This window comes from Microtus oregoni, unplaced genomic scaffold (genome assembly GCF_018167655.1).
Source record: "Microtus oregoni isolate MIOR12 unplaced genomic scaffold, Mior012 000015F_ref0000493, whole genome shotgun sequence".
NCBI classification, from domain to species: domain Eukaryota; kingdom Metazoa; phylum Chordata; class Mammalia; order Rodentia; family Cricetidae; genus Microtus; species Microtus oregoni.
Window position 1 is genome coordinate 26,404,651 of NW_024543074.1, and position 13,470 is coordinate 26,418,120.

General features: G+C 45.4%; 2 protein-coding genes across 7 annotated transcripts in view; one reads left to right on the plus strand and one right to left on the minus strand.

Annotated features, from left to right (window-relative positions):
• Positions 1–8: 8 nt before the first annotated feature.
• Positions 9–2,391, minus strand: Txndc17 (thioredoxin domain containing 17). The gene is made up of 4 exons (XM_041664926.1): positions 2,167–2,391; positions 1,614–1,695; positions 1,132–1,207; positions 9–358 (listed from the first exon to the last, which is right to left on the minus strand). Exons 1-4 carry the CDS (start codon positions 2,369–2,371, stop codon positions 290–292), a joined length of 432 nt encoding a protein of 143 aa, XP_041520860.1. The 5' UTR covers positions 2,372–2,391; the 3' UTR covers positions 9–289.
• A 44-nt stretch (positions 2,392–2,435) lies between these two features.
• Positions 2,436–13,470, plus strand: part of Kiaa0753 (KIAA0753 ortholog) — a 53,085-nt gene continuing 42,050 nt past the window's right edge. For 3 of the 6 annotated variants that reach the window (XR_005975650.1, XR_005975651.1, XM_041664921.1), the window contains exons 1-3: positions 6,689–6,808; positions 7,421–7,566; positions 11,865–12,465. Coding sequence is in view for 4 of the 6 variants with exons in the window: in XM_041664921.1 (XP_041520855.1) it covers positions 7,474–7,566; positions 11,865–12,465 (694 nt within the window). In the remaining 2 variants the exon portion in view is untranslated. Of the gene's footprint in view, positions 2,750–6,688; positions 6,809–7,420; positions 7,567–11,864; positions 12,466–13,470 lie in introns of those variants that run through there. The other 3 variants (XM_041664922.1, XM_041664924.1, XM_041664923.1) reach the window with 3 other exon arrangements.

The following is a 13,470-nucleotide window of genomic DNA, read 5'->3' on the forward strand; positions in this document are numbered from 1 at the left end:
GATTCGTGTTTTAATTCTTTATTGTTTAAACATACACTGATCAATTCAATTAATTCTTTTAAGCAAACCAAGAAATCAAGACACAATTATGATCATCAGTTTTTTTTTCTTTTCCTTTTTTTTTTTTTTTTTTTTTTTTGGAGACAGGGTCTCTCTGTGTAGCTCTGGCTGTCCTGGAACTAGCCATTTAGACCAGGCTGGCCTTGAGCTCACCAATCTACCGGTCTCTGCCTCCCAAATGCTGGGATCAAAAGTGTGCTCTACCACCACCCAGTGCTATCACCAAATCTTAATCTTCAGCGAATATCATTTCCAGGAGAGGGGCCTGAAGGCACTCAGATTCCACAAGTTTTTGAGGCTGTAAAAAAAGAATGGTTGAGTTTTAACCACTGCTATGAGATGTTATTAGGGGTGGAGTGAATTCTACTTTGAAGGACATTTTTGAACATAGAAATATTGTCATCAGCTAGCCAAGCCTGTTGGTGCATACCTTTAATCCCAGTACTCAAGAGGCAGAGACAGGCAGATCTCTGTGAGTTTGAGAACAGCGTGGTCGACAGACTGAGTTACAGAACAGCTGGGGCTACACAAAGAAACCCCGTCACAAAAAAACAACAACAAAACTAATGGAACTAACTATCAGCTAGTTATAACAAGCTTTATGAAGTAGTTAAGATACTTATGATGAATCATTAAAATACTTGGCCTGAAGGGCCTTAAAATTCTTTACCAGGAAGCCCCATAGACTGGAAACAAGAGATGGCAAGCCCAGTGCCATCTCCTTCCCTTGACTCTTTAATTTAGGATCCAGGGCTGAAATAAAGGGGGAGCCCTCTTAAACCTCAAAAAGAGTGTTAGAAAACATTGGCACGGGTGCTTTCAGGAATGAGTCAGCACTCTGCTGAACAAAGAATCTTAAAGGCAGCTGGAAAATTCTCCCTAACTTTTGCATTCTTAATAGTTCCTTGGGACTGGCAGGGAAATGGGCACCAACTTGTGCTTCTGATGCACTCTGAACAACAGTGTGATGATGTTGGGAGTTAAATGTTAGGCTTTCTTCAAACATGAATCTAAAACAACTTGAGCCTTAATGACATCATAGCCACAACATAAAGGTAGATAGATACTCACCGTTCCATATTTAAGTAGTGTAGGCACTGCGGTTAATTTCAGTTTTTGTCTGAAGTCATTATTTGGGTCTTTCCAGCTATTCCAAAAAGAAGGGATCATGAAAATTACTACTTGGTTTATTACACTTTACTCAGCCAGGGATCTATACGTAGTGTATTAGTAATCATTGTTTTTGGTAGAGTTTAAGCATTTTGAGGACTGTAACTTAGTATCACCCTCTACAAAGTTTACATTTAAAGTGTGAGTAGGAGAAAATACAAATGTAAAGTCAATAGCATTCTGAACTTATTCCAGACCAAATTCAATTATACTATGTGGCTGAACATAAGCATTAAATTTGAATTCAGTAATTCTAATTGTTTGGCTTATCCGACATTACCTAAAACACAGAGCCTGAGCAAATACCTGAAGTCCTTTCCACCCAAGTTTTTAAGAACTAGCCCATGTCTGGAGATGTTTACATGGTGTACATGATTACTTACTAAGATTTGTCTCCTACTTGGCAGTAGATGAACACGCAGTCTTCCGTAACATGCTTCAGCCCCTCTCGAACGACTGGCTCAGCTTTTTAAAAAAAGTTAAAGTAATTACACATCAACTGTGATAGCTCGTGTCCTGCTCCCACTTCGTAGACTTTAACCTCCAATAAGAATGAGGATGTTAAAGTCATGTGTTCTTTTCTGGACTGGAGAATCACTAAGTCCTAGTCCTGACTGTCCTAAGACACACACGCAGAACATCAGAAAGCATACGTACTTGCTAATGTAACGACCAACTCATGAGTCCTGTAGGACATTTGGGACCGAGAATTTTAAAAAATCAGGTTCCAAATCTGAGTTCATGATAAAAATGAGGGCCACGCTTGGGTGGAGCGAATAAGGACCTAATGGGAGACAAGGGGACAGTTCATACTCTTCTGCAGGTCTACGGGACTAAGATCTTCATCTTTGCCCCTATGATCCCACTTTCTGGCTTTAGTCGGGGCCTTCTTCCCAACACTTAATGCAGTGCAGCAACCCCCAGCCCCAGTCTCACCTTCCACGCAGTCCGGACACCAGCTCTTCCCTTCGGCATCCTTAGAACCGCTGAAGTAGGCAAAAATGGTCTTGCCCTGGTACTCCTTTACAGCCTGGTCGAACTCCTCGAAGCCGGACACGCTCACCTCCTTGTAGGTGGCCATCGGTTCAGTCTCGAGAGTTGTCTGGGACGCGCTCTGGGACGCGCTCTGGGATCCTGCCATCTCAAGGCGGGGCCCAAGGCGGGCGTGAACAAGTTTCCGGGTGGGAGGTACCACTGGAGCTGCATCATGCTACGGGAGCCTCAGATGGCCATGATTCGGCAGAACAGTCGTTTTGATCTGCTGGAGTTTTCTTTTTGGCGCCAGCTCCCTTCTGACATCTAGACTTCTGACCTGGTCTGGTCCCCATCCTGGCCTCATGTACAGTGAGCACAAAACCCGTTGCAGTACAATACCTTGCTCTTCAGATGGCTCAGGAAGCTCAACGGTTCCCAAGCGGCCCCGCGCTTGTTGCCATGGTGACTGGGCGAGAGGCCGGAAGCGAGGCCTAGCTTCTGGTTGCCTGTCCATCTCCGGGTCGCCGCACCTTGCCTAGGCCAGGTGGGCTCGGGCCGGAGGCTGGGGGAATTGTGGGAAGTTGCATTAGGCAGAGGGGACAAGCGAGAGGAGTCCTTGTCCCGGCTTGTCTTGCAGCTCCGCCCCTCCAATTACCTTTCCATTTGTCAGGCTTTAGGGGGGCCTGGGCGGGGGGGGGGGGGGGGGGGGGGGGGGGGAGGGGGGCGGCGTCCGGGACTGGGCGGGGGTACGGAGAGAGCTAGGAGGCAGAAAGGCGGCGAGGGCCGGACCCGAGTGTTGTGAGTGCGTGTGCGGGGCATGCTGTCTAGGGGAACAGGTGCAAAGGCAGCGTGCCCGAGGTTGCGTTGGGGAAAGGAATTGTCCAGGAGCTGCGAACCCGGCGGTGGGCCACGGGGCCCTTGCTGGAGCAGCGCAAGTGTACTCTAGCAGCAAAGATGCCGGCTCGAAGTGTGGTGGCCGGCAGGTCGCGGCGGGGTGTTCGGCCACTGTGGGCAAGGAGGTGGGGTGCAAGGATGTCCCGAGGCTATGGAGGAAGGCGCTGGGCGAGGTCTTTAGTGCGGCGGCTGCGCTCCGCTGGCACAGGGAGGTTGCAGGATGGTCGGCCGCCTTTGGGGATGAGACGAGCTGTGAAGCCCGCGGTACCCCCTGGGGTGAACAAGGCCTTTGGTACACCTAGGACTGCAGGCTCGGTTGAGGCAGCAATGAACCCCGGAGCAGTGTGGGTGAACGGGGCTGTGGGCGAGCCAGAGGTGATTGGGCCTGCTGGGTCTGTATGGGTGACTAGATCTGAGCAGGAGTTGCCAGAAGATAGTAGTCCACCAAGCTGTGAGAGAAAAGGTCTACCAGGAACACTTGGCCACGAGAGCATCCTGGAACTGTGGTTGAAGGTACAGGCTATGAGGGTAGCTTCAGAATGCTGGGAAGGAAGCAGAGTGGAACTCCATCCTGTTCCTGCGGGAGAGGGGCCAGTCGAAAAGGGTGTTCCTGGGAGAGCTTCCTGGATAGAGACCAGCCGAGATGGTGTCACAGGACCCTGGGTGAGAGGACATACCAGGCCATTCCCCCGGGCCTCAGGACTACCCTCAGCTAGGGGAATAGGGGCAGGTTGTGAGAGACCCTCCATCTTCTGTAGGCAGGGACAAGCTGGAAAGCCGCCTCCTGCTGTGGGTGGAGCTGGAGTAGTGGAGAAGATAGGCAGTGCTGCCTCGGGCCCTTGGAAAGACAGACAGACTGTGGGGGTGCCTGTGGCCATAGGATGGTCAGAGGCTGTGAAAACGTCCAGAGCTGGAGATGTGATGGAATGTGGAGATGTGCGACGGGGGAGGGCAGTCTGTGCAGGTTTCTGGGGCTCTGGCAGAAGAAACTGTATCTGGGCCTATGTTATGGGAAAGGGGGCAAATTGTAGGGCCCCCTGATGCCTTGATGGTCTTACCCAGGACCGTGGAAGATGAAACTTCCTCCCAGGGAGCCACAGGGTTGTGGCAAAGGAGACAAGAGATGGAGGATATGGGTTCTAGGGGTATTCCTGGCCTCGGGGCCATGGGGCAGTCTGTAGGAGTGCCTTGTGCTAGAGTAGAGGGAGCTAGATGTGGAGGTGACCCAGGGTCCTGGGGAGCTGCACAGGCTGCAGAGCTGTCTGCTTCTGAGGAGCAAGAGGCAGGTTCTCGAGGTGCCCAGGGCCTGTGGGGTATAGAACAGGCAATGGGAGCACCCAGGGCTTTGGGTAAGGAGGCAGATGATGCGAGTGTTCCAGGACTATGGGGAACAGGCCAGATGCCGGGCTTGCAGAGTGTGGTGCTGTCAGGAGACAGGGGAGAAGAAACTAGCTATGATGTTTCAGGCCTGTGGGAGAGGCAGCAAGCTCTGGGGACTCCTCTTGCTGAGGCATTACCAGGGCCAGTTATGGAAGAGACACACGGTGGGAGTCTCCTAAGCCTGTGGGAAAGAGAGCAGGTCATGAGAGAGCAAGAGGCTCAGGGGCCTGCAGCTTTAGGGGTAGCCGGGGCTATGGATCAGGGTGACAGTTGTGGAGCTCTCTTGTGTCCTTGTGGGAGGGGGCGGGCTGTTGTGATGCCAAAACACATGTGTGCCCCAGAAAGAGTAGTACCCTCAACTCTGGGTATACCTGATGCCTTGTGGGTATGTCAGGAGAGCAGCTCTGCAGATGCCTTGAACCTGCGGGAAAGGGCTCTTGCTGCCTTTGGGAGGCCTGTGGCTCCTGAGGAGTGCTTCTCTGTAATGGAGGATGCTGAGTCTGGGCCTCTCTCAGGTTCACGGGGAAGGAGACAAGCTGTTGGGATTCCTATGGCTCCTGAGATACCTGGTTCTCTGGAGACAGAGGCTGGTTCCAGAGGTTTCTTAGGCTTGTCAGGGAGGAGTGTAGGTATACCCGTGACTGCGGAGGTATCCCCTGCTGGTGTGGGCATGGCTCCCAGGACATCTAGTTCTGTGTGGGAGTATATTAACTCTAGGAGAGTCTCAGAGTCAGCAGAAGGCAATCCACCTACAGGGATATCTGTGACTGTCGGGCTCCCTGAGGCCATGGGGAATGAGACACTAGCTGAGGGTTTACAAAGAAGACAGTCTGCCTCGATGCCTGTAGCTACTAGAATTGCCACAGCTGTAGGAGAGCCCCCAGCTTCTGGGCTCTTTGGGCCTTACAGGGTAGTGGATAGTGCCTGTGGAGAAAGCTCGGGGGCATGGCAAAGAAGACTCAGAACCGATTTATCCACTGCTGCCAGAGTTCCTAAACGTGAGATGGAAGCAGGCTCTGAAAGTGTCTCTGATCTGTGGAGGAGACACAGTGGGACAGTTCCTGAGGTCGTGAGAGGAGCACTTCATCAGGGGATGCTTGCAGCTGCTGGGGCTCCCGTGGTTGGAGGTGTACCTGCTGCAGTGTGGGTGACTGGCTCCCCCGGAAAGGAGGCCAGTGGAGGTGTCTCTGACCTGACAGTGGTTAGGAGACAGTCCACTGAGGGAGGAAGGGCATCAGGGGAGGAAACAGGGAGTAGAGGGATCCTGGGACTTTCAGGGAGGGGCCAGACTGTGGGGATGTCTTATTCCCGTGAGCTTGGTGCCAGGATGTGGGGTGGTCCAAGGTCTGTGGGGGAGGAAATAACCTATGAGAATATCCCTGGAGTGTCGGCAGTGAGAACACCTGTGCCCTCAGTTTCAAGGGAGGAAACAGGCCCTGGCCATTTCAGAGATATTCTGCAGGGGAATGGGGGCAGAGCCACGGGAGTAGCCCATGAAGCTAGAGTGAGAGCAAGTGATTTGGGAGAGAGGAGGGAGGGTGGATTGAGGGGCACCTTCCAATAGCTATGCAGAAAGCAAATTGGAAGTCGTCCTGGGATTCTGGGAGGGAAGAGGTTGGGGGAGCTTGTCTTGGGTATAAGTGAAGGAACAGGTTAGTTTAGGGACCTTAGGGTTCCTGGAGAGATACTTTGTGGCAGTGTCACTTATGGGGTGTGCAGGGAAACTAACTGGGAGACTCGTGGAAAGACGGGGAATGCATCACAAGGAGAGGGCTATCCCAGGACTTTGTATAGGGAATGGTGTGGGGTGGGTGTCCCTGAACTTGTGCATGAATGTGTGTGTGATTGACGAGGTGTACAGTCCCAGCTCTGCAGCTTCTTCTGTGGCTTCAGCTCAACCCTGTAGTGCCGGCAGGCCAGTTGGCATTGCCTTGCTCATGTGCCTTCCGTCTGCCTCTTGGATCATATCTCTGTAGTCTTAGAAACAGGGAATCGTGTACAGTTATCTTTACGTTCCTACAAATGCATCTGCCTTTAAGAGGAGCCGGTCTGTAAACTTCAGATTTATTTTTTAAAAATTTAAGCTAGTTTTTTTTCCTCTTCATCTTGAATTTCCCAGTTGACTTACTGCTATAGGATTTTTTGAGAGAACAAATTCTCCAGTGTATTTCAAACTTAGAATTTCTCAGAAAATTGTTCAGTACAACCATGTTGAGTTAAATTGTTGACTGTGTCCAAGTACTGATTGTGGGAAATAAAGAGTGTCAAGGCCCTCGAGTCTCAAGGAGCCTTGTCTAGCTGGAAAGCTGAGACACAGACCTTGAAATAGGTAAATAACCATGCGTGAGGACTTGGTTAACCCTTGAGTGACAAGACCGTTCAAGTATATTAAGAATCTTCAGAATAGAAAGGATGAGGGTGGGGTTTTTATACCTTCTTAGATTCTTCAGTAGCTGTGGGCTCACTGAGAATGTATATAGGGTGCAGATAATGAGGGAGCTAAACAGCCCATTCAGCTGGCTAAATCCCAGCTCTATTTAGAATCGCTCAGAACTTTATCTGAGTTATGTAGTGGAGGAATACATTCTGCTCTTTTGATGAATCATTAGGATTTACTTGTGTAGAGCATGCATATGAAACTATCTGGTCACAGCAATAGTTTAGCATAACAGAAGTAATGTCTTACTGTAGACCCTTGGGATTTGAAATGAAAATGGCCTGAGGGATTATCATGAAAATAGTAGCTCCCTATTCTTTTGAAAATGAGAATTTCAAAAGTGGTTCCTTTTATAAATATAAAATCAGACCTCTTTCTAAGCAGTCATTCTTGCATGAGGTGACTGTGGATTTACTCTGGAGTGCTGCTATATAAGCGTGGGATTGTGGGGTTGCTTAATCTGGTGTTTGAAGATGGTTTAACTTTAGACATGTTTCATTTAAGAAAGATTTGCCTGAAGACTCGGTGGTCACTGATGTTCTTCATCACCTGATGTGATGGGACCAAGCCAGCCAGCTTCTACCTGTGTTCATCTAGCATCCAGTATCCAACTAGATGGAAGAAGTGACCCCAGGAATCTTCAGCCTCAGGTTCTTCTGCTGTTTTCCTCCTGATACTTATTATAAAACATATTTTATTTTGTTTTAAACATAAAGAAAAGTTGAAAAATTAAGACATTGAACATTTTGACACTATTTTCTAGATTCAGCAGTTTTTAATAATTTGCTCTGCTTTCGTCTGCTCAACCATCTGTCTCTAAGGTTTGTGTATAAGCACACCAAAGGAAGCTCCAAACATTGATGCTTCCATTTCAAATATTTGAGAACACTCTAAAAATGAACTCTTTTACCTAATTGTACCATTATCATATGTAAGAAAATAACTTAAAGGGAAAAACTTATGTATGTGTCTGTCTGAGTATATGTGCACACGTGTGTGCACTTTTAGAGGCCAGAAGAGGGCGCTGGACCCCCTCCAGGCTACAGTGTGAAACCTGGTACCCCTTATTTGCAAATAGCTATTTAATTGCTTTGTCTTCAGTTTAGTACTTGCTTAAAGTATTTGTGTGTCTAACCCCAATGATGGATAGGTAGTTCAAATGCTTTGTTCAAAAGTTGCAGGTTAAATTTTTTTCTTCCACTCTCATTTTTTAATGTGGTTGGTTTGGTTCACTATTTTTTTTTGTTGGTATTCCTTTTTAGGGTTTTCCATTATCTTTATGGAGCTGTATCCCTCACCCCCCTTTCTTCCCTTGTGTATGTGAAACACTAACATGCATTCACATGGTTCCAATACAAACCTGTGCAGACAGATATGCCCAGGGAAGTATTGTCCTCCACCTACTGTTCTTTTGTTCTTTCTATTCTGTTTCCATTCACATTCTACAGATAACTAATCTCATTAATCCTCATTTTTCTTTATCATTTTCTTTCTGCCCTGAGGACCAAGATGCATGCACAAATTCTTATGGCATCTTCTTTTCTTGACATTACAGCCACTCTTCTCCTTTTTTTTCCCTAAGAAATCCCCCACACCAGATCCTAGAGCTATTTCTAGAGACATCCTCATATCTTATTTTTTCTAGCACAATATTCTGCAGTTGTCCCAAAATTTATTCCATGGTCAGCTCTCCGTAGACTTGTAGGTTGATTTCAGTAGTTGGTAATTACAAACCATATATAGTAAGTAAGCCTTATTATGTGTATTGTTGGGAGTACATCAAAATGATATCTGTCTTAGTTAGGGTTTTCATTGCTGTGAAGAAACACCATGACCATGGCAACTCTTAGGAAGAAAAACATTTAATTGGGGTGGCTCACTTACAGTTTCAGAGGTTCAGTTCATTATCATCGTGGCAGGAGCATGACAGCATGCATGCAGGTGGTCACCGAGAGTCCTACATCTTGTTGGCAACAGGAAATTGACCGAAACAGTGAGTGGTATCCTGAGCATAGGAAACCTCAAAGTCTGCCCCCACAGTCCTCCAACAAGGCCACACCTCCTAATAGTGCCATTCCCTATGAAATTATGGGGCCCAGTTATATTTAAACTACCACAGTATCCCAGAAGGGATACTAGACTGCTGGGTCAAAAGTAGCTGATATTACCAAGTAACCCCCAGAAAGGAGTGTGTCTATGCCTATTACACATTCTCTCTTGTTTCCTCTCTCCCATCTCCCCTCCCTCTCTTTCCTCTCTCTCTTTCAGCTCTTCTGTCTTTCCCATTTCCTGTGCTTTTTTAAATGTGTATGTGTGTGTGCCTATGTGAATTCATGTGCATTACTCTGTGATAATATGTTTTACCATAGCCTTAACAAAAGCATGTAGTGTTTTACTCTTATTTTATGGGATTTTACTATCTTTTTATAAGGCTGAACATTTTTAAAAGATTTTTTAAGTTATATGTATGTATGTAAGTTTGTGTATGAATATGTGCACATGAGTATAGGTGCCTGTTGAGGTCAGAAGCTTAAAGTCCCCTGGAGCTGGTGTCACGGGTAGCTGTGAGCCGTTTGACATGGGTGCTAGGAATCGAACTTTGATTTTCTTCAAGTACCCAAGCTCTTTACTATTGAGTTCTCTCACTGGCCCGGGTTGAACTCCCCCACCCCTCCCCCACACATATTTCAGAATCGTCTCCTTTCCTTTCACTTCTCTCCTCTGCCTTTCCCATTTCCTATGGTTTCACACTTTTCTTCCTGTTTGATGTGTCTGTGTGTGTGCCTGTGTGAGTTTATATGTGCCATGTACATATAGGTGTCTGAGGAAACTAGAAGAGGGTGTTGATCACCCCAAACTGGAGTTACAGGCAGTTATAAACCACCAAATGTAGGTGCTGGAATGGAATTTAGGTCCCCTGCAAGAACACGAAGTACATTTGACTGCTGAGCCATCTCTCCAGCTCACTGTGGTTTCCTTTTTAACCTCAGTTAAGGAGCCCTTTGTACTTGCAAATTGTATTTTCTTCTAGTTTTTCAGTTCTTTGGTCTTTGTTTGTTGGGTATTTTTATTTGCGTGCTTGTATATTTGTCAGTTCTTAACCAGGGAGGCATTTTAAAAGAATTTTTTTAGAAATTCTTTTTGTTTTTGTTTTTGTTTGAGACAGGGTTTCTCTGTGTACCCCTGGCTTTTCGGGAATTCTCTCTGTAGACCAGGCTGACCTCGAATTCAGAGATCTACCTGCCTCTACCTCCTAAGTGCTGGGATTAAAGGAGTGTGCTGCCACTACCCAGCTAGGAAATTTCTCTTAAGATAGCCACATTTACCATCCACTTAGCATTTTACTTTCTATCATGCCGGAGATCCTTTTATTAAGCATGGATTTTTGTGTCATGGTTTAAAAGACTTTTCCTTCTTTCACATGAAAGAGGAGTCCATCAGTTTCCCGCTCCTCCCAGTGTGGTTATCAAATTCTTGAGGTGTTGGATTATGTTAAGAGGAAAGACTAACCAAATAAGGTTACAGATTTTTATTAACCATTTTTTAAAATGTGGGTACCTTTCAGGTTTTTGTTGTTGTTATTTTCTACTTAGTGAATTGTTCCTGCTCTTTCTCACCCACCTCCCCCAAAAAAGTTCTTGAAGTTTTATCATATACATGTAATTATTTCCTCTGCTTTCTGTCTGCTCAAGCATCTGTCTCTAAGGTTTGTGTATAAGCACACCAAAGGAAGCTCCAAACATTGATGCTTCCGTTTTAAATACTCAGAACACTTTAAAACTGAACTCTCTTTCCTAATTGTACCATTATCTCACTTAAGAATACAACATTTATTGTGAGTGTTGGGGAGATCTCCCAGTGAAGGTAGTGGGAGTGGGTCCACTGAATTCAGCAGCACGGATTCTCTTATTTGTCTTTCATAGGTAGGCCTTCTTATGTTTTAAAGTATAAAATATTTCTCTTGCCCAGTAATCCTAGATCACATTACTTAACGTAAGAAAAGAATGTAAAAGAAGGAAAGCAAGATAAAACAAAATCCTAAATACATATCTATACTAATAATGTACCTATTAGTGGGAAAACTAGAACAATTTGTTTAAGAGTTGTAGCTTAGTTTGAAAGTCTGGTTTTTGAAGACAGGACGATGCAGCTGTGAAAGTAGTCTTAAAAACCATCAGGGATGTGGAAGCATGTTTATGTTTAAATATAGAACATCATAATGTTTATCTAGACAATGAAACCTGGTAAGAACTTAAGTCTGTGTAAGCCTGGGTAACTGGACTATTTAGAACAAGGTGCTTATATGGGTACAGAATAAAAGGTGTGTCTAATGACCAGATGAAAATCTTGGGAGGACCTGGGGGTAGCAACAGTGGCTGTGTGGTGTGTGTCTGTGACACTTTATTTTTTTTTTTTAGGAAAACTCTAAACCAGGGTCTTTGTGACTTGCTAGACATTGACATCCTAAAACAGGAGAGATCTGTGGTTGGGAGTTGAAGAACTTACTGGTTGCTGCATGAAACACTATAGGACAGCCTTTACAAGAGGGCCAGTATGCTGTTAGCAGGCAAAAGACTGTTACTGCAACACTAGGTGACTTAGTACAGAGCCCTGTATGTCATTTATGCAGGTGATTGGTTCTATGGGCACACTAGAAAAATGTCTTTACAGCCGGGCGATGGTGGCGCACACCTTTAATCCCAGCACTCGGGAGGCAGAGGCAGGCGGATCTCTGTGAGTTCGAGACCAGCCTGGTCTACAAGAGCTAGTTCCAGGACAGGCTCCAAAACCACAGAGAAACCCTGTCTCGAAAAACCAAAAAAAAAAAAAGAAAAATGTCTTTACATACAGATAATCTTCTGAGCAAAATACTAGAAACTGGAATGTATATTAGCTGTGCAATATGTTATTTTTCTAATGTGAGCTTGCTTTTGTTTATTTCTTAAAGAACCAGCTGCAGTTTAATAGGAATGTTCCTACACATCCCAGCAACTTGGCAGTCAGATACTCATGTCCACATGCAATTAAAATTGAAAAACTGAAACACTCCTCTAATGAATTGTATCATTGTAAAGATGTGGATATTAGAGCTGGACATGATCTAAGCAGCTCTGTCTCATTTTCTGTCATATCAGAAGAGAGGCTTAGCTATGCTGTTCACCTAGCCAAAAGAGATGTAAAACGAAGACAATTTGAAGAGCACGTGAAAGATCATCTCAGAAGCCAGCCCCACAGCTCTCACAAATGTGTCCACACTGGGGTGGAAAGGAAGGACTCGAAGAGTCAGGATGTCTGTCATTGCAGCCACCAGCCATCCAAAGTAGACATTTCCAGCTCAGGTGCCAAAGTTTATATATACACATCTCATCCAGGACGATCAGATCTTACTGTGCCAAATTCACCACCTACCCATGATCCAGGACTTCAGCCACAACCCAGGATAGAGGAGCACAAAAACCTGTGGGAACAGAAAAGCCTGCTAGAAGTTCAGCGACTCCAAAAGGAATTGAGCAATTGTATCCATAAAATAGAAGCAGTAACTAAAAAAGGTGAGAAAAACTGATTCTTCATTTGATGAGATATGGTGTAGAATAATTCAAATGCATTAGTTTGGGGGAACCCTCCCCCAACACACACATTACCAAGTTCTGCTGTGAGCTGGTTGGTTCAACCGCTATAGGAGAGTTAGGCTTGGAGACTGACCTGGACCTGGGTCTCCTTTCTTTGAGTTGGCTCTGCCCACTCCCTCTCCTGACCTTGCATCTCCTAATACCTGTGTACAAAGTATTCTTTAGTATTTGCTTTGTTAATACTGAAGTGCTCCTGGCAAAATTATGTTTTAAGTTGCTTTAAAAGACCATAGAATATATGTATTATAGATAAACCTACTTCATATCTGACCATACGGTAGAAGGGAAGAAGTATAATCATACACTATTTTAATAGAAATCAGTAATCTCAGGGTCCTTGCATTTATTTGGGAAGTAGTAGATTCAGGAGTAGAGAATAGGGTTACTATAGCTAACAAGTAGGATGTCAATCCCAACTCTTTAGCTGGAGCATGAGGAGTTGTGTAGCAAAAGGTGCTATTGGGCTATGATAATACATAGTCAAAAATTTTATTTTGCATTTAAAGATTATGTAAAATGTGAACATATAAATATATGTGTGTTAGAGAAAATTAGTGTAAATACCTTATAAAGTACCTGTTGGTTGATACAAGATAAAACTACATGTTAAAGTGTGGCTAGATAGGAGACAAAGAACTGAAAAGAGATGTACTAAGGCTGAGTACAAATTTATCTTCTAGTTTCTCAGAACCAGCTACAAAGAAGCTGCCACCTGTTGCAGACCAGCAACATCTAAAACAGAAAAATGCAGCTGCCTGAGAAAACCAACTTACACATACACAGCCAGTCTTCCTATAGAGCATGTTGTATGATTGAGCATCATGGGTGGGCCAGAACATCACCACAGAACACCCCAGAAGTATTGTGGTTTGTGTCATGGTATCCATTAGTGTCAGTCTGTGGCATGATCCCACCAGATACTTT

What these genes read in the sequence shown, in the direction of transcription:
- Txndc17 (XM_041664926.1), bottom strand. Translation starts at nt 2,371, where the DNA reads ATGGCAGGATCCCAGAGCGCGTCCCAGAGCGCGTCCCAGACAACTCTC. An exon ending in GTGTCCGGACTGCGTGGAAG is followed by an intron (nt 1,696 to 2,166) that starts GTGAGACTGGGG and finishes TTTTTTAAAAAG; the next exon opens with CTGAGCCAGTCGTTCGAGAG. An exon ending in CAAGTAGGAGACAAATCTTA is followed by an intron (nt 1,208 to 1,613) that starts GTAAGTAATCAT and finishes TTTTTGGAATAG; the next exon opens with CTGGAAAGACCCAAATAATG.